The 19,767-nt window shown below is 36.9% G+C and overlaps 2 protein-coding genes across 4 annotated transcripts; both read left to right on the top strand.

Annotated features, from left to right (window-relative positions):
• The first annotated feature begins 753 nt into the window (after positions 1–753).
• On the top strand, positions 754–9,616 carry LOC145624237 (adenylylsulfatase HINT3-like). 3 transcript variants are annotated; one of them, XM_081677242.1, is made up of 7 exons: positions 754–811; positions 3,988–4,045; positions 6,727–6,824; positions 7,228–7,294; positions 8,871–8,926; positions 9,128–9,181; positions 9,261–9,616. In XM_081677242.1, the coding sequence occupies exons 4-7, from the start codon at positions 7,240–7,242 to the stop codon at positions 9,399–9,401; spliced, it is 306 nt and encodes a 101-aa protein (XP_081533368.1). In that variant the 5' UTR covers positions 754–811; positions 3,988–4,045; positions 6,727–6,824; positions 7,228–7,239; the 3' UTR covers positions 9,402–9,616. The 3 variants fall into 3 exon arrangements, with proteins under 3 accessions (XP_081533368.1, XP_081533369.1, XP_081533370.1); XM_081677243.1 differs by lacking the exon at positions 6,727–6,824 and adding an exon at positions 5,422–5,461 and having other exon boundaries at positions 780–811; XM_081677244.1 differs by lacking the exons at positions 754–811; positions 3,988–4,045; positions 6,727–6,824 and adding an exon at positions 6,846–7,045.
• A 1,419-nt stretch (positions 9,617–11,035) lies between these two features.
• Positions 11,036–19,462, top strand: LOC145624236 (E3 ubiquitin-protein ligase CHIP-like). Its single transcript, XM_081677241.1, has 8 exons — positions 11,036–11,344; positions 11,509–11,576; positions 11,676–11,739; positions 15,606–15,677; positions 18,229–18,362; positions 18,474–18,627; positions 18,813–18,923; positions 19,015–19,462. The coding sequence occupies exons 1-8, from the start codon at positions 11,228–11,230 to the stop codon at positions 19,138–19,140; spliced, it is 846 nt and encodes a 281-aa protein (XP_081533367.1). The 5' UTR covers positions 11,036–11,227; the 3' UTR covers positions 19,141–19,462.
• The last annotated feature ends 305 nt before the right edge of the window (positions 19,463–19,767 follow it).

The following is a 19,767-nucleotide window of genomic DNA, read 5'->3' as shown; positions in this document are numbered from 1 at the left end:
TTGTATGTTTTTTTGTTGGTGGGTTGCTAATTAGATTTAGAGGTTGAGTTGTGGTTTTTAGTTGGCAGGTGGTTGTCTAAGAGTTTATTCGTTGGTTTTAGATTAATGGTTTCTATGGATGGCCAGTGGTTTTTGAAGGTTGAGTGGTGGTTCTTGATGGGTGGGTGGTTGTTTTAGAAGTTTGGTGGTTGATTTCAATGTTTGGTTGGTAGTTGTTGTTTCAATAGGTAGCAAGTGATTTATGTTAGGTTGGGTGATGGTGTTGGACTGTTGGACTGGTAGGTGGCTATGGGTGGTTGAGTTGGGTTGGACAAGGGCTGTGGGTGGTTAGGTTGGTGTATCTTCATGGGGAGAGGAGGTTGGTTGAATTAGAAGGGTACACTAGTAAGTTTGATTATCAAAGCTAAGGGGGTTAGCCATAAAACACCAAGGGTTAGCCATAAGCCCATAAAGCATAAGTAAGGGCACACTAATTAATTATGCAAAAGTAGGTGGTCACTTGAGGAATCCACAAAAAATTTACCACCAAATGAAATTTGCAAAAACAAGTGGCCACCATGTAGAATTACCGTTTATTTGTTTTAAGAACTTACTATTACGAGTAGAACTTAATTCTCCTTAACTTTGTTAGTTTTATGGTGAATAGAATAGTGTTTTAATGTTGACCTTATACAACCTGTTTTTTGGTGAAATTTCCAATTTTCTTGTATGGCCACTTAGCCAGCTCACAGCTGTTTTAATGTTTTCTCCTATAGCTTTACGAAGATGATACATGCATTTGCATTTTGGATACAAGTCCACTCAGTCGTGGGTAAGGTACCATCCATTTATAGTACTTTTAAGTCTGGTAAAGTTGTCCTTAAAGTACTTTTGTCATCATGCTGTCATACTTACTCTTTTTTCATGCTTTTACTTACAGGCACTTAGCCAGCAATTGTCGTCGCCCAGAAGCGACGCGCCATATTGCCCAATTGTGGTGTCAAATAATCAAGGGCTTGGAGTTGGGATCAGGAGGGAGCGTGGGAGAAAAGAATTTAGTTTGCGGATTGGTTCTTGGAATGTGGGGTCTCTTACGGGAAAATCAGCAGAATTGGTAGAAGTAATGAAAAGACGACGCGTGAACATCATGTGCCTCCAAGAGACAAGATGGACAGGAGAAGGAGCTCGAGGCTTGGTTTTGGGGTATAAGGTATGGTATGTTGGGCAAGAAACGAGCCACAGAACAAGGAATGGTGGAGCTAGGAACGGAGTTGGTGTGGTTCTCGATGAGAGGTTGGCAAAAGAGGTGATCGAGGTCTATCGGAAGAACGATAGGTTGATAAGGCTGAAGTTGCTATGTGGCAAGGAGATTGTGAATGTTATCAGTGCTTATGCTCCCCAAGTGGGTTTAGATGCAGAAGAGAAACGACAATTTTGGGAGGACCTAGACGAGGTGGTGCAGGGTGTCCACCACTCAGAGAAGTTATATATTGGAGGGGATCTAAATGGGCACGTTGGGGCGAGCCGAGATGGCTATGAGAGTGTCCATGGAGGCTTTGGGTATGGGCAGAGGGACGCCGGTGGTGAAGCTATTATGGATTTTGCCCAATCATATGATTTAATTTTGGCTAATACTTGGTTTAAGAAGAGGGATTCACACTTGATAACTTTTCGGAATGGAGCAAATGCAACTCAAATAGACTTCCTGCTCACAAGGAGCATAGATAGACAAAGTTGCATAAACTGTAAGGTTATCCCAGGGGAGAGTGTGGTCACCCAACACCGGCTATTGGTAATGACTATTCGTCTGAAAGAGAAGGCGAAGAAAAAAGTTAGACAAGAAGAACCAAGGATAAGATGGTGGACCCTAAGGGATGCAAAAGCTAAGGTTTTTACAGAAAAGGTAATTGAAGAAGCGGATTGGGATGGAGAGGTGGATCCGGACATGACTTGGTTACGAATGAAGAACTGTTTCCTAAGAGTGGCCAAAGAGGTCTTAGGGGAAGTAAGGGGAAGAACTTCGGTACAGAGAGATACTTCGTGGTGGAATGAAGAGGTGAAAGCAGTAATTAAGCAAAAAAGGGAATGCTATCAAGCCTTAGGAAAATGTAGGAGTGATGAAACCTTTGCAGCGTATAAGGAGGCTAAGAGTAAGGCAAAGGCAGCTGTTCGCCAAGCAAAAGAAAAGGCATATCAGGAGGTTTATGAAAAGCTTGATTCCAAGGAGGGAGAAAGGATCATTTATAAGATGGCAAAGAGAAGACAAGAGGCAAGGAAGGATATTGGCATGGTGAAGTGTGTCAAAGATAAGAACCAAATGGTCCTAGTGCAAGAGGAGGGCATCAAGGACAGGTGGAAGGGGTACTTCGATGAATTATTTAATGGAAGTAATGGAGTTGTGATAGGAGATACCTCTATGAGTGATGAAGAAATCAACATGGAGTATGTGCGAAGGATTAGGAGAGTAGAGGTGGAGATTGCACTGAGGAAGATGAAACCTAAGAAGGCGGTTGGCCCTGATGGGGTACCGATAGAGGTGTGGAGGTGTTTGGGTAAGATTGGTATTGATTGGTTAACAAACCTTTTCAACAAGATATGGACGGCTACAAGGATCCCACAAGATTGGAGGAAGAGCACCTTGGTCCCGGTTTATAAAAACAAAGGAGACGCTCAAGATTGTTCTAACTATCGAGGAATTAAGCTTATGAGCCATACTATGAAGTTGTGGGAAAGGGTGATTGAACAAAGGTTGAGGGCATGCACAAGCATTTCAGATAACCAATTTGGTTTTATGCCTGGGAGATCTACTATGGAGGCAATCCATTTGATAAGACAAATGATGGAGTTTTATAGGGTAAAGAAGAAAGATCTTCATATGGTCTTTATTGATTTAGAAAAGGCATATGACAAGGTGCCAAGAGAGATACTTTGGTGGGCAATGTTGAAGAAAGGTATCCCACGAAGGTATGTAGACCTAGTTAAGGATATGTATCGGGATGTGTCAACAAATGTGAGGACATGCGGAGGGTTGACAAAAGATTTCCCTATTACAATCGGATTGCATCAAGGGTCTGCATTAAGCCCTTTTCTTTTTGCAACGGTTCTAGATGAAGTAACTAGACCAATTCAAGATGAGGTTCCATGGTGTATGTTGTTCGCAGATGATATCGTTTTGGTGGATGAGACTAAGGATGGGGTTAATGTCAAGTTGGAGCAATGGAGGCAAAGGTTGGAATCTAGAGGGTTTAAGCTAAGTCGGAGTAAGACTGAATATTTGGTATGTCGTTTTGGCACTCAGAGGGGTACAAGCAATGAAGTGGTGAGTTTGGATGGAAAGGATTTGACCATGAGTGAATGTTTTAAGTACCTAGGGTCGATCATCCAGAAGAATGGTGACATTGATCAAGACGTGACCCACAGGATTAAGTCAGGGTGGCTTAAATGGAGAGCGGCCACGGGAGTGTTATGCGACCGCAGCATTCCCTTAAAGTTGAAGGGAAAATTCTACAGGACTGCCATAAGACCAGTGTTGCTCTATGGTACAGAATGTTGGGCTTCTAAGAAAGAGCATATTAAAAAGATGGAGGTTACGGAAATGCGCATGTTAAGGTGGATGTGTGGAAACACTTTAAGAGATAGAATCAGAAATGAGGTTATTCGCAAGAAAGTAGGTGTGGCGGGCATTGTAGATAAATTAAGGGAAAATCGTCTGCGTTGGTTTGGACATGTAAGACGGAGACCCGAGGGTGCACCGGTGCGAAGAGTGGAAGAGTGGGACCATGGAGGGATTAAACGAGGAAGAGGGAGACCAAAGATGACTTGGTTGGAAGGAGTGAGGAAGGATATGAAGTGCATGGATTTACGTGAGGATGAAGTTTTGGATCGTAAGGGATGGAGGAGAAAGATTTATGTTGATGACTACACGGAATAATCAAATTTGGTTCATGTTAGCCGACCCCACTTTTGGGATTAAGGCTTTGATTGATTGATTGATTGATTGACTTACAGGCACTCTCTTCTCATTCCAAAACGTCATTTTTGTTCCTTGGATACAACTCATCCTTCAGTAAGTAACCTTCACAAATATTTTAACTCAATTCAGTTTCTATGGCCATATATTGTTGCCTTGGTGCTCAAATCTGGACAAAATTCTGCTGCGTGATATTGGGTGTGCCTATTGTATATACTATGATCCTATTTCGTCCGTGCTCTTTTAATTGCAACGTGGAGGGGATACACAGTATTTTAGGAGAGGACAGAGATTAAACGAAAGACCCATGTGATGAGGAGAGAGATTAAAAAACATCATTGATTCATTGGCTAAATAGAGTAATGTTGCAATCAATTTGCAACCTCCTGAAAAGGAATATGTTGTGATTAAAAGAGAACGATGGAAGTATTTATATGAAGGGCATCCTTTATACTTCCTCCGTTTCTTTTTAGTTGATACGTTTCTTTAGTCACGTTTGCTAACGCACAACTTTAACCATTCTATCTTTAATTACCGATAAGCAAAAATTATAAAAGTTGATATTTTGAAAATATTCATCGTGAAGAATCTAACAAGATCCCACGTGACTATATTTTTCATTACGTATAAAGCACAAAACATGGTCAAAGGGGAGTGTGTGAATAGTGCTAAAGTCAAAACGTGTCAACTAAAAAAAACGGAGGTAGTATTATTTAATTCTGTGAATGTGCACCATCTAAATGTCCTGAATTTTATTTATTTATTTGTTATATTACTCGGACCTTTTTTTCCATGCCACCGCCTGCATAGAGGGATGTGGTGAAGATCTTTCTGCTAGCATCTGTTTAAGAATTACACAGCCATAGAGCCTATTGGATCCAGTAGCTAGTCTAAATCCATTAGGTTGATGTTATTTGAGAATAGGTAAATTTTTTGTTGAAATGATCAGTTGGTTTTGTGATGCTAGTTTGTTGGTGCCTTGCTGGACGAACTTTATATGTTTGTAATTTTTGTAATACCATTGTTTTCAGAATTGTCATGGCTAATTCATTGTAATCCAACAGTAATAAGTGGTTGTTTCAATCATTTTAAAATTTGGATTTGTGTGGTCTTTTTCCTATTCTGCTCAAGTTGTGTTCCTTCAAATAAATTTTGGCTGGTTCTTATTAATATGATTGAAAGCTAGTGCTATCTTACATTACATGCATTCCTTGAACTATAGTTTTTGATAGAAGCTTGTGATTTTCCATTTTTTTTTTATAGGACCGAGGCTGCATTTGGTTATTCACATAATTCACACAATCTATTTAATGTCTTTCTAATGTGTGAGCTGTTATAGCTAAGGATTTAGTAAGATCCTTGATTGCAATGTCATATAGCTGCAAACTAAAATGTTATGTGCTAACTGCTACCCTCCTCCCTTGAACCTTTATCAAGTCAATATATAATTAATAGAATATGTGTCTGGTCAGGAACTGCTTCAATGAGCTACTGCGCACTGTGATCTTTTGAGTAAGTGATTTCGTGTATTGATACAATAAGTGAAGTAACCCATGTAACTGAATTATTATCTTAAAACATTTATGCGCAAAGATATATTTGGTAAAACTGATACTCTTGAGACTTGTTTTTTCTTGTTCTAGTGAAGTTCCTACCTGATATAAGTTATAATGTCAATATTGCTTCCCCGTTCACATCTTATGCTTGGAATATTGATGAACTAAGGTGCCAAGCATTTCTCCTTGGATTTATTTTCGTGATTGTTCTTTTTTTTTTTTCCACCTTAGACTTGTGGATTATGATTGATTGAGGATTGAAGCTTTGACTTTTTTGTAAAATTTGTCAAATAGTATCTTTTTAATGGGTTGAGCAATACCTTTTACAATTTTTTGGGGTTGAGAACTACTGTACCTTTTATGAAAGTTATGGTTGTATGATAATATCTTTTTGGCTGTTTTGTGGTGAGAAAAGTCAGCAAACCTAAGTTCCCTGTCATATGATTTGTCCTTGCCTTATCTTGCCCATCCTTCCCCTTTATAAACTCGCATTACTTCATTTATATCCCAAAGATGATCTGCTGTTATTGACTTCTTTGTTCTCTATCCGTGATTCCTTACAAATTCTTTCCTCCATTATTCTTCTCTCTCTCTCTCTCTATCTACCTCTCTTTTACTGCTTGGAAGTTGGAACATGTAAGTGGAATATATATATAAAAAGCAACCAAGAATAAGGTGCTGCATAGTGCATACAGTATCAGACAAAATACAAAATGAGATAAATATTTCCGCATCACAATATCTGCAAGCCCCATTAGGTTATCATTTTCCAAGCATCAAAAATTGCTGCAATTGGCCCACAGTGACATTCGATGTGAAGCAAAGGGGCTGGTGATGAACTTAATTCTATTGTTACACCTTTCACCTGCATAAGGATGGATGGATTTGTATTTTAATTAATTTAAGGGCTAGGAGGCTCTCAAATTATTAAAAACTAGATCATGCTATCAGATAACCTCTAATTTGGTTTTAATGCAATTAAAATATCCCTACAAACCGAAAAACTAATCCTTCGATGCCCTGCATTCTTTTATCCCTAATATCAATGCAAGCCCTAATTTTAAGTGTAACTAATTAGCTATGCTGGAATATGGACACCCTTTTGTTGCATATTTATTCCAATCGAAACCCTAATTATCAATGAGATGTTCTGAAGAAAAAAGATACTTTTGTATTTACAGGATTGCATTGCCTTGTTGAGAGTGCCTCAAATTGTTGCAGGTTGTAGAATATAATAGGGTGAGGATGGATGAGAAGAGTTGGAAACGAAATATGAGACACGGGAGAGGAAGTAGTTCAGTGTTACGGTCCATTGTAAGGTATGGGACTTGAGTCCCACATTGGCATATGGGGGGCTGATGTGGGGTTTATATAGGAAAATGGGCTCTCCTCTTAAGTTAGCTTTTGGGGATGGCTCTCCTATTGGCATGTATCATTCAGTACTTGTTTGTCGACTTATTACTGGAATATGGCTAAAGGTGTAATTATGCAACCGAAACTATTATAGAAGATTGTTCTTCACAAACAATAAATTTAAAAGGTAGTTCCTCACAAGGATCCTTTTAAAAGGTGCTATGTATCAAATTTTCATTCTATTTTCTGTGTTTTATAACTTTTATTAGCTGAAATTTTTTAGAGTTTGTCACTGATGGAGAATATGATCTGAAACCCATTCTACAAATTGCTTTCTCTTTCTCAACATCTGAATTGATTGTGCTGCAGGTGATAGCTGCCATGTGTTCGAAAATACCGTTCATTAGCAATGCGATTAAGAAAGCTACAGGCTGCGGTAAGTCCTCAGGGCTCTTTCCTGATCTTTTATAGCCATTGTGCCAGCTTTGATAATTCATTTTGACCTCCCTCACCGTCCCTCTTATTTTTTTTTTGTCTGCTTGTTAGCTCAATATGTTCTTTGGCTAGAGAGTTATATTAAGTTTTGACATCAATTTGTGATCATAAGACTCAAATTAAGGCTCTTTAAAAAGTTAAATTTATCTTAATGTAGAATGGTTTATTTTTATCTAAATAAAAAATTAAAGAACACTCGTATTTGTTTAAATAGATGAAGCCCACTTGTTTCATGTTTGACCATATTCGAGCTCATACTCACTACCTCTAGCTTCACTGAGTCGATTTTTCTCAAAGTGCAAGAGCAATAATGGCCTTGTATTCAATAATGGGAGTCCCTGCTTCCAATAAAGGATCTCGCTACAGGATCTGGATACAGGGCGCATCATTCTTCTTCTCCATTGAGCATTTGCTTATAGGGGAAGTCTTGTGCAATTAAACAATATGTTGGATATCATTGATTGGCTTAACGTCTAATTCTGGATGAAATGCAAGATTTATTGTCATAAATGCTAAGGTTGTTTTATGCATAAACACCCTTTAGGTAAGAAAAAGGCCGTAACCTAGGATGTGAAGGATTCCTTGAAAAGATTGGCTTAACGTCTTTGTCACTTAGTTCCTTCGCACATGTAACTCTATCATGGACATGACTAATTCTTTGCACGTGTAGTCTTACTGCTGATTGAATCGAGCTTATTGGCCTGGCCAATGTCAACACTATAAACCTCCTCCCTTCTCTTTGGGTAGTTTGCGAGAACCATTTCATCCTTTTCTATTCTGTTCCAGGAAGTTTTGAGGCTGTATGTCCCTAAAAATATTGAATTCATTACTCACAACAGATTGATTTTGGGATTGTTGGACCTTCCCCACTTAGGTGACATTACTTGAAGCCTTGGTTGGCCTTGGGATTTATGCTTCCTAGATGAGGAGCTCATTGTTCATTCTATTCTCGCAATTCACAAGTATTACATGCTGGCTGCAAGAGGAGTTTACTTTAATCTAGCGATACCAACATCATCTTTTAATATGCTACGGCGTAATTTTTTTTTTTGCTGCAACGCTACGGGCGTAATTTTTTTTTTGCTGCAACGAATGGGCGTAATTAAATGCTTTGTAGATGCTCATAATGATCAAGATGGGCGTAATTGAATGCTTTGTAGATGCTCATAATGATCAAGTTCATCTTGTGCAGTGACAATGATATTAATAACGTTGTATATTCTCATACATGCTGATCGGACTTGCTTTACCACTCTTCTTTGTAAACATCCCTTGATCCTTAGACGGTTTGTCTTTTATGGTATCTGGAGAGTTGGATTCTTGGGAAGCTCACATGTCTGTATGCCTGTATGGTATACATTCATCTTGATGTTAAGTATATGTCCATTTCAAAAAGCAGAGTTCACACTTCCAAAAATGAAATGCTTGCATGTTGTCCTGATAAATTCATGTGTGCCCTTCTCAAAGGAAAGCTAACGTCAAGTTATCATTCATACAATCGAATCTGAATTTTGCAGATTCCTTCAATTTAGTAGTCAACAACGGTGCTGCTGCTGGCCAAGTCATATTCCATGTAAGTAAATTACTGTTATCCTCCATCTTATTAGTCCGCCGAAGTTATAAACCTCTGCCTTTCAAATTTGATTGTTTTATTCCATGGAATGTTTTTCTATGTTTTTTTTAAGGATGTTGTAGTTGCTCTACTTAGCTTTTACTTATTAGTATTACTGATCATATACCTTAAATTCCCTGCAATTCTTTGTGGCATCTTTAGACACACATCCATATAATTCCACGAAAGGCACATGATCGCTTGTGGGATTCAGAGGTATTCCTTCTCCTCATGTAATAGCTTCATACTTCCAACCATTTAGGAATAGAAACTGATAAGTGTGTAATTATTGTAGAGTCTGAGGCGACTATCTGTGAAATTGGATGAGGAAGCACCTCATCTTGTAGAAAGCATACGGGAACATCTTTTGCTTGCAAAAAACGAGGAGGAATGCAAGGATCAAGGATCAGCTTTGGCTGGGAATTGTAGAGGATGACTCTGTTAAACGTAATCTTTGTACACTAATGAATGCTTATTCTTTTAGTTTGGTTTTCACGAAAGCGTGCACAAATATCCAACAATGTATAAAAGAAAAAAAAAAAAGTATTTTTTGTGATCAATCAATTTGATGGATATAACACACATTGAATATATAAATACTACTTGTATCATTTTATACCCATGTAATTTTTGGACTATTTATTTGATTGACTTTTTCAAAATTCTACACTAATAAGTCTATCAGTTTGAGCTCTCGATTGACAGATTCATATCACACAGTTTCAGCTCACTTTGAAGCAATTTCAGAAGGATTGGACCATCCCCTTTCTGGGAAACAATAACTCGAAATTGAGATGTTGGATCATGAATTTATGTTAGTATGGACTAGTTTTGATAGCCCAATTTGGATAATTATGGAGGTCAAACAGAAGATTATACAAGCAATCTTTTTGGGAAGTAGGAACTTGGAAATGCTAAGTAATAAATCTTCTAAGCACTTATTCCAAAACTTTGGATCCAACTCTTTACTGATATACTGTACTACCATTGAGATCTTAGCCTGCTAATCAAAATCAGGCATTTATTGATCCAACTCTTTACCTTAATAGTTTATCTCCTAAGTCTTACCATTGACTCAACTTTGGATCCAACTCTTTACCGTAATACTATCCGTGAGATTAAATTTTTTTTATAAAAATATAATCTGCATTCATTACCATTACCACGTTTATTATCACCTACCAAATGAGTCATAAGAGTTATATAGTCAATTTTTTTTAGCACTTATCGTTGTACATGCATTTAGGAACTATGATAAGGGGATAACAAAACATACTGTGTAGTTTCCATAAGGATTGTGGCATGACTATCTATGGTGGTGGACTAATGGGTAGGGAATTAGGGATTAAGAGTCAAAAGGGGATTTGTAATTAGTCAACCAACTAAACCATTCAATATAAAGCTAATCCACTTTTTTGTCTTTTACTTTTTGCTTTTGCCTTGGATATGGTGAAATACTAAGGTAGACTTAAATGAAAACAAAGAGAATACTTTGTTGGTCAATGCCTAGTTTTTTTTTTTTTATTATTTATTTATTTATATTTATTATTATTATTTTTATTTTAGAGAAATTACAAGGGCAGGTGAGATGAGAATTGATTTTAGGATTTCCCAAAATCGGGAGAGATTTTTAACCACTTGAGCTATCCCTTGCTCTCAATTAAGTAATGTAATGTCAACATGCATATACTACATCCGGTTCGGTCTCGAGTAAGATTCATCATTATAAATACTCGAGTATTCCCCTTAACTCTCAAGAACCGACATAAATTACTAAGAGAAACTACAACCTTACGTCACTGATGATACGAAGTGCTACCTATCTAGTTCAGTAATTATATTATTTTGTATTTATCAAATGCGTTATATCCATCAGTAATTCTATCATTCCGTATTTATCACATGCTTTATTTTACGATCACACATACAATTATTTACGTTATTCAATCACTCCAAATGTGGTAATGTCGTATTTTCCTCTACTCACTAGAATTGGAGAGTGAAGAAGACGAAGATTTTATTTACAATTGTACACCATCCTCCTAAAAACTAAAAACCGAAAGAACAACACACGTACGTAACACTCTAAAACTTCCCCCTTTATATTCATTTCTTCAACTTAAGACATTGTCTTCTTCAAACTGTTTTATTATTCATTCCCCAAATAACCATTTTTCTGGGTCAAAACATTCTCAAAACTTCCATCTTCAAATTCTCCAGAATCTTCCGATAACTTAACACTAGGAGAGAGAGAAGCAAGAAATGTCTCCAATGGCGGCCATCTCTTCAGTGGCGAAACAAGCGGAGCAACTTCGACAAGACGGAAATAACTGCTTCAAGAAATCAAGGTTTGGAGCTGCCATTGATGCTTATACTGAGGTATTTTTCATTTCTATAAAAAAAACCCTAATTTTGTTTCTAATCGTTGAAATTTATTTGATAATTTATGATTAACGTTACAATTTATCATCCAATTGAGAAATAGAAAGCGATTTTATGTCGTAGGCACATTTTGATTGGTGAATTTCGTGCGATTTTTATAGGCAATTACGTTGTGCCCTAATATTCCGGTTTATTGGACGAATCGTGCTCTTTGTCATATGAAGAAGAAGTATGTATCTTTATATTTGATCGTCAATTTTCCATTTTAATTTGTTTTGATTGAATATTTTATTTTATTTATTTTAATTTTTTTCTGTTTACTGTGTAGTAATTGGGATAGAGTTATGGAAGATTGTCGAAGAGCAGTACAACTTGACAATAGTTCGGTCAAGGTGTGTGGTTACTCTTTGAATCTGTTGCTGTCATATATCATGGTTGTTTGGCAATTTTTGGTAATTTGTCTCGGCTTTTCGTGTTGCGCAACTTCGGAGTTTTTCATATAATTCGGACTTTATGTGCCCTTAATTTGCTGTCTTACATTGGTATTGGTTGACATTGTACTAGGAAATAAGTTAGCGAAGATGTCTCATTTGGGAATGTTAGATTGAGTTCCTTGTAGGATTTTTGAGTACGAATAGTTAGTTAGCTTTGTTGTTCTGAGGCGTTGCAAAGGAAATCAGCTGAACTCTCCCAGGAGATGGAGATGGAAGTTTACTATACTAGAGAAGTTTAGGAATGTATAAGGACATAATATGCATTCTTGTGTATTTTATATTGTTTATTGTCGAATGTTTTCTTGTTAAGTGTGTGACCATTTCAAAGAGTTCCCCTTTGGCTGTCCCTGTGATAAGCTTGTGGCCAACTAGCCATTTTGAAGACTTTTGTTATTTTAGGAATTAGGTGACAATACCCTTTTTGTGTTACAAACAAAGCAACAAGAGATGGGATTTATACATAGTTACAAATCGATCCCTAGATTCCTATCATACCTTTGAGATGGACCGTTTGGTTTAGAAAGCATTGCCCTAAAGGTTTGAGCTAATACTCACAACTTGAGAGAAGTGACATTTTTTTTTGACTTCCCACCTAGCAAGTAGCTATGCCTATGTGGTCTTTAAAATGAACAATGTTAGCAATCTTTGTAGGAAAGCCAGGGGTTAATATGACACCTACAATGTCACGCTCGAGATAACCAACCAACAATACAATCCAATGAACCCAAACAACCACCACAACAACTAATCATCAACTAAAAAAAGCAACAAATGCAGTATAAAGACAACAATTACAGGAAGATTCAATTGCAAAGAACACACATAAATTATATGTGAAAAACCCCTTTGATGTGAACCACGGGACAATTTGAGGAGTATACCGTGTAGGCGTGTACATCTCTTATTGATATTTGAGTGTAAAATTAATTCAATTCAGTCTACAAAAGGTTTACAAACCCACCTAAAAACACCAACTATTAGGAATGAGCAAAGTAGTAGAACTGTAGAAGAGCAAAAGTGAAGAAATCACCAAAACGTAGGCTTCCGTCCAACAACAATTCCATACAGACCAGAGCTTCAAACAACGATTCCAGTAGCAAGTTTGCGACTTTACACTAGACAAGACACTACCTTATGAATGGGCATGTGTGGAGGGAATTTAATAGTTGAATGCTTTTGAATGTCCTTTTTTTTAGGGGGTTGGGGGGAGGGGGGGGGGGGGGGGGGGAGGAATGAGCTCAAGTGCAGCTTTCTACTTCTCCATTCATTGTCTGAAATAGTCTTGTTTGAGTTATGGTCTTACCTATATGTAGAAAGGATTATCGTCCTAAATGGATTTCACACTTGGTGGACTTAGTTTTTTGAATAGAGGTTAGAGTGAGAAAATGTAGAATGTATTGCAGAGATGGAGAGAGTAAAAATTCACTTGACAAGGTAAGTGTTACTTCGTATATTTTATGGGACATCCTAAGTGTAAATTTCTTTCTTAGGGACGAGTAATTTCAATTATCAGCAAATGAAAGGTGTTACTAACAATAGCTCTTTAGTGATGGTGAGTGCTTGATTGGATATGTTACAGTCTTTAGATTTCATTGTTTTCTCTGCCTAGAGTTTTGGAGTTTGTTCTGCTAGATCTTTCAAAATCACTTAAAGTATTAACTGAAGATGGAGAGTTGGTTAGAGGCTTCACTCTTTTGGAAGGGACACAGTCCACAATGCTGGAGAGTGTGATTTGCTGAATTCATGTCATGGGTTACTCTGCCATACAGCTTATTGGCTTCAGCATTTTTGCACTCGGGATGAGTGCAACAAGCTTGGGTTAAGTATGTACTAGCTTGCCTGCCTGCCTTGTGGTTCAAGCCAACCAATCTTGGGTGCCCCCAAAGAGTCCTGTCATGATCAGCTCTCTATCTCCCGAGGTAAAGTAATTAAGGTGTTTCTTCCACATACCAAAACTAGGGTTTAGGTTGGAAAAACCAAGATACATCAATTGAAAAAGAATAGATAAGACGATTATTTCTCATGTTGAAATGACAATTAGAAGTGGACAGGTGGTCTGCTGTCCATGAAGGATAGGTGGCTAACTTTTCCAGACATCGTTGTTGGTGGAATTACAATCTGTATGCATGAAGCCTCGTCTTCAATCCTATCCTATGACTCACTAAGGGATGGTGCTCATCTCTCTCGCCTTTTTTTTTTTGGAATCCATTTGCTATGCACTGCTATCAATGGTGTTGTGTATTTTTAATTATAACAGTTTATTTGTAATATTCCAATGCCTTTATCTTTTGGGAAGGTTTTTTTTGGTTGTTTTATGGCTTATAATATATACCATTTATAACTGACAAGAATCTTCAAGTTTAAAAATCATTAATTAAAGTATCAGGAATGTTAATTGTACTTGGTTCTTTGTGGGTAGGTTCTCATGTACCATGCCAGTGTTACATATCTATTCAAATTGTGATATGTAATATTGATTTAGGTATTAAAATTGATTCCTTAAAAGGTCAACTATACCATTAATAAGTAGAACTATTCTGTCTATTTATAATTTGAATGCTTAGTGCTTACCAACAGAAGGAAAAAAAATTACTCCTTATATTAAAAAAAAAAAGCATAACTTTGTCGATTAAGTGATTTAAAACAAATGGTTTAAACCTTCCCCCCCCCCCCCCCCCCCCTCCCCCCCAATTTCTCACATCTGGAAAAGGGTTACATTCAAACAAAATATTTAGTACTTTGGCCTGTCAAGATAGCGGAATTAGGCGACATAGTCACTGAGCAAATCGATCAATTCACAACTTTGAGGATACATTTTAATGGAAACCATAACATTTTTTTTTTCTTTCACTTATCACATTCTTCGATAGAAATTAGTCAATTTTGAATTGTAGGCTTGTAACACCTTTCATGTTGCGTTCAAACCCGCAAAAATTAGTAGACCCCTGTAATGCCTCATGAATCGATCCTTAAGCATGGCAAGATGGCAACATTGTCCAAACTCAAGACATTAACTTGATAATTGAGAAATTAGATCATGTTAGGTTCGTACGTGATAACAATGCCTATGAAGTATGGCTTCTCTTTGGGATTTGGGAGTTTGGTGATGAGTAGGTTACATTTACTGAACAATAGAAATCTAACTTTCGTACTTCCATAGTTTTAAGACACATTATACTTGTAAGTGGAGAAATTGTTGAGTGTTGAGCCTTTTTTTGAATCGTTCTAGAATGTGCAAAGTTGCAAACCATCATTTACACTGACTTGCCATCTGAGCGAGTTGATGTATAATCTACGCCTTAGCCTTTTTCCTTAGTTGAGTGGGTGGGTGGGGATAACTTTCTTGCATTGAGTTAATGGTATTTTTTATAGACAACTTGCTTGAATCTAGCTAATTTTAGTTTTACAAATCAATTTTTTGAAATTCTGTTTCATTTTTTTTTCCTCTCCTCTTGGTTGCTTAGAGGTATAGTTTTTTCAGATTACTGTGTTTTAGTTTGAAGAATACATCAGTTCATCCTAGCTCTTTTATTGTAATGCAATTCTATTACAAGGTTTTTTGTGATATACTATGTATGCTCTCATGTTTTGATGGCATAGAGCTGTCCTTATTTTCTAGTTTTGTTAGATGTTTAGCAGTGTACATCATAGTATTCTGCGGAAAATCACTGATTGACATTTTGGTATTTATATTAAGAGAGAATTTAATTTTTTGTCTTTTTAACTGCTCATTAAAAAATAATTAGTATTGTTTCCAATAACAGGCACATTATATGTTGGGTCTTGCATTGATACGGAAACAAGACTATAGTGACGGAGTTAAAGAACTGGAAAAGGTATGTTATGGATTTTTGATAAATGATAATTATTGTTTGATTTTATGATTTGTACTAGTAGAGTTGTAGGTAAAGTATTATTCCATTCTACTCCTATAATCTTATCGCTTGCTCTTTTGAGCTCTTTAAAAATTTTCAACTCTGTACCTGAATTTGATTATCTGCTGCTTTACATTTTTGATTTGCTCTCTTTCTATTAGCAGTAGATGAATATATTGGAAATAAGGAAAGGATATGATAAATAATGTTCTTGACCTTGTAGTGCTTTATTTGACAATTGGGAAGAAGTTTTCTTTTTTTATTTGGCAGCTTTGGAACTAATTAGTTCTTATTTGCCAAAGCTTCCTCAAAATTAACTACTCCAGCTTTACCCTCTTGATCCTCTCTGCATGACTACTTTGCTCAGAGTGCTCTTGACACTGACTAAAGTTGAATTACTATTATATTGTATAACTATTTGAGAAATTGTCCTCTATGTTTTTTCTCCTTTTCATCACAATTACTTTTTGTTTAGGTTTTGATGTTGGTATTTTCATTCCCCTTTCCTTTTACTTCCCTTCACCTCTCCATGAGTTTTTGTTAAGATTTGTTGTATTTTATTAATTTTCTCTACTTTGTTTACTTCTGTAATATTTTTTTGGAGGGTCTTTTGGTACTTGTATTTCTTTTGAGGCTTTTTATTCGTACCTGTAAACGATGAACTTATTGGCCCTTCTTTGAACTTATTTTAAGTTGTGAACAGGACTATTGAGCCTTAATTTCATTTTATTTGCACTTAATTGAACTTATTAGGATTTTTCAGACTTGAAACGTATGTTAGTAAGGTCAAAATAACAGGTCTTTCGGGCTACTCTACAGTAATATGTTAGACCTTCTTGACCTTCTCACAACTTGTGTGAGGGCAAAGTAAGATTATGCTGATGGTGCATGTTAAAGTAGAGGGCTCATCTGTGCACTGCAAAAGCAATTTGAAAGCTTGGGTTTAGCGCTTTAGAAAGACCTATATGGCATGCGTTGAAGTAGAGTGCTCATCTATGCACTGCTTAATTACTTTGGAAATACATCTAATGGCTTAAGCCACTATTCCTATTTCCTAGCTGACCCATCATGCGAAAGGTGCACTTTTAGAATGGAAGCTTCGGTTGAAGTGCTAAAGGCTCTAATTACCTGTGCAGAACAAGCAGTGAGTTATATAAAGTTCTAGGGTTTAAATTAGCACCAATGTTTCACGACTTTGGTGTTTTTAGTACCTTGTGTGTGTGTGTGTGTGCGTGTGTGTTTTTTGATGCCATGATTCTTCTCAGTTATGAACCTATGGTCAATCAGTTAGTCTTCAGTTGGGATCTGAAGAGTTGAGAATATTTTGGTACTATTTACATTTCTGGAAGGATTATCTTCATGTTTTGCTAAAGCTGTCTACATATTAAGCATTTGGACTCCATATCGTTGGGAATGACATTAAGATTAACATTTGTCCAGATTGGGAATAATTATTATGATATTAGAAGATTTTGTAGCCGATCAAAGATCTAGGATATGTTTGAGGCTCTTTTATGGAGATAGGGTCAATGAGCATGATAAGGTATTAAGATGGACAAGATCTGGTGCTTTTGTTCCTTCCTTTTCCGTTTCTACCTCCTTGTCCTTGTGTTCTGTGACACCTTATAAGGTAGCAAATATCATAGTAGTCTCAAGGCAAAGTAATAAAAGGTAATTGTAGAGGGTGCCTGATGATTTAGATATTGCTGATCTTGGGTTCTGTTTAATTATCAAAACAGGTATTGACTTTATAGTTGTTGATACTGTATGATTTAGGACAACAGCTGGTCTTTCTTTTGTTGCATGGCTACCGGTTATGAAGTTTCTGTGGTTCTGGTTGCTGGTGGTTGTTTTTATAATATTGATATCATCTACTTTGTATATAAATATGAATACAATTATTAAGCTTTATGTTCTATTGATTTAAGGCCTTGATCTGTTCTCTTGATATAGGGTGTTCTGGTATGCATTTATTAAGGTCTGGTCTCTGACTGAACATTAATTGTACAATATCATGTGAGATCTAGAACTTTAACTGTATGATCCATCTCAATCATTATTCTCCAAATTACAAATCTTATAATTTTTATTACATAACAATATTAAAGATATTTCGTACCTATCAATAACTAACGGTGTGTTTGGATTGAAGGAAATGGAGGGAAAGGAAGGGTAGGAAAAGGAAAGGGAAATTGAGAGATGGGGTATTGATCCCTCCAACTATGAGGAAGGAAGGAAGGAAAGTAGGAAATTGATCCCTCCAACTATGGAGAGAATGAGAGATTCAGAAGGAAAACTCACCATTCTTCCCTCCCTTACCTTTCACTTCCTTCCTCCCCCTTCTTCCCCCCCCCCCCCCCCCCACCCTCTTCTTTTCCCTCCCCTTTCTTTATCCAAACACACTGTAAATGAAAATAAGAAAATTTGGTGGTGTTTGATCTGATTTTTACTAGAGTAAACGATAAGTTATTATGGTGAATTACTGAATGTACTGGGTATTTTGGACCTCCAGGCATTAGATCTAGGAAGAGGTGCAAATCCAAAAGGTTATATGGTAGAGGAGATCTGGCAAGAGCTTGCCAAAGCAAGATATCTATTGTGGGAACAGGAATCTAGCCAGCGTTCGTGGGAATTGCAGACCTTAAAGTATGCAATGTTTTACGTTAGCTTTTTCCTTCTTCTTTCTGACCACTTCTTATAGTATCATATTCTACATTGAAGTTTACTTCTTTCGCTTCCATTTTGTTTATCACTCAGAGAAGCATGTCAAGAGGCTCTTAAGGAGCAGCATATAATGGATTCTTCCAAGACTGAAGGATTTATTAATGAAGCAGATGCTGGCCTTATGAAGCAGTTAGATGCATTGGATAATGTTTTTAGGAAAGCTGGAGAACATGACATACCTTCTGAGGTATTCAACTCTCTTTAAATTGTTTTCTGTTACCCCCATCCGTCAACACACACGCACTTACACAAAATAGAACAGAGGAAAAGCAAGGGGGGGGGGGGGCACTTGTATTGCAGTTTTTTATCAGATGTGCTTCAAAGATACTTCTGTGGCAGTTACTGATGCAGAAAACACAAATTATCTTTCAGGTGCCTGACTATTTATGCTGCAGAATCACACTTGACATATTCCGCGATCCTGTCATTACACCAAGTGGGGTCACATATGAGAGAGCCATTATCCTTGAGCATCTTGAGAAGGTTAAATTTGAGTCTTTTTGACAATATTTCTTCTTAATTGCATGTATATTTTATCACTATGTTGAGAACTTATTTTTCTTTTGGAACTTAGATGGGTAAGTTTGACCCAATCACTCGTGAACCACTTGATCAATCCCAATTGATTTCAAATTTGGCCATAAAAGAAGCAGTTCAGGCATATCTGGAGGATCACGGGTGGGCTTATAAGACAGACTAGCAGTGGTATGCTAAACTTCTTGGTTTCAATGGTGCGTGGATTTGGTCGTAACTCAAAGTAAAGCTCAAGTACATCCTTCCTGTGGAACCTGTGATCTTCCCATCTGGTCCTATTACTAATCACATCTTGTGCAATTCTTTACATTATAGAGTATTACTGTCATTCAACCGTTTGAGAGGTAATATTTATCTTTTAAATTGTACAGTTACTATGAGACATAGTTGAGGACTAGGGGTTGTAAAGCTTGTAGTCTTGTACAGTTAGTGAAACTTTGTGGTCCGAGGCAGAAAAAATGAAAAAATTTCCCTTGGGTTGATTTGTCCTTGATTGATTTTGCTGTTGTTTTCATGTCCTGTGGTTTCAGCTTATAATCATGGTTGTCAATTTTTTATTTTTAAAACAAAATTACCGGGAAGAGATGTTTCTGTTATTACCGCGTTCTTCTCAATGTCTTTGCTGATAATCTGTTGTATCCTACTAGAATTGATGCGGTAATATGCTAAGGGCATCATACTTTTGAGCTAAATATCATGTGCACTGAAATTCATTTCTGGTTTTGACAAGAAAATGCGATAAATAAATCCCGACCAACAATTTATTATTTTGGCACAAATTATATGACTTATT

This window comes from Chenopodium album, chromosome 3 (genome assembly GCF_948465745.1).
Source record: "Chenopodium album chromosome 3, dcCheAlbu1.1, whole genome shotgun sequence".
Taxonomy (NCBI): domain Eukaryota; kingdom Viridiplantae; phylum Streptophyta; class Magnoliopsida; order Caryophyllales; family Amaranthaceae; genus Chenopodium; species Chenopodium album.
The sequence above is the reverse complement of the archived record's forward strand: the minus strand, read 5'-3'. Positions and strand labels throughout refer to the sequence as shown.

Bases quoted from the DNA above. Each gene is read 5' to 3' on its own strand.
- LOC145624237 (XM_081677242.1), top strand. From the start codon at position 7,240: ATGTGTTCGAAAATACCGTTCATTAGCAATGCGATTAAGAAAGCTACA. The intron at 7,295-8,870 runs GTAAGTCCTCAG...TGAATTTTGCAG, and splicing joins TAAGAAAGCTACAGGCTGCG to ATTCCTTCAATTTAGTAGTC. The intron at 9,182-9,260 runs GTATTCCTTCTC...TAATTATTGTAG, and splicing joins ATCGCTTGTGGGATTCAGAG to AGTCTGAGGCGACTATCTGT.
- LOC145624236 (XM_081677241.1), top strand. From the start codon at position 11,228: ATGTCTCCAATGGCGGCCATCTCTTCAGTGGCGAAACAAGCGGAGCAA. The intron at 11,345-11,508 runs GTATTTTTCATT...CGATTTTTATAG, and splicing joins CCATTGATGCTTATACTGAG to GCAATTACGTTGTGCCCTAA. The intron at 18,363-18,473 runs GTATGCAATGTT...TTTATCACTCAG, and splicing joins TGGGAATTGCAGACCTTAAA to AGAAGCATGTCAAGAGGCTC.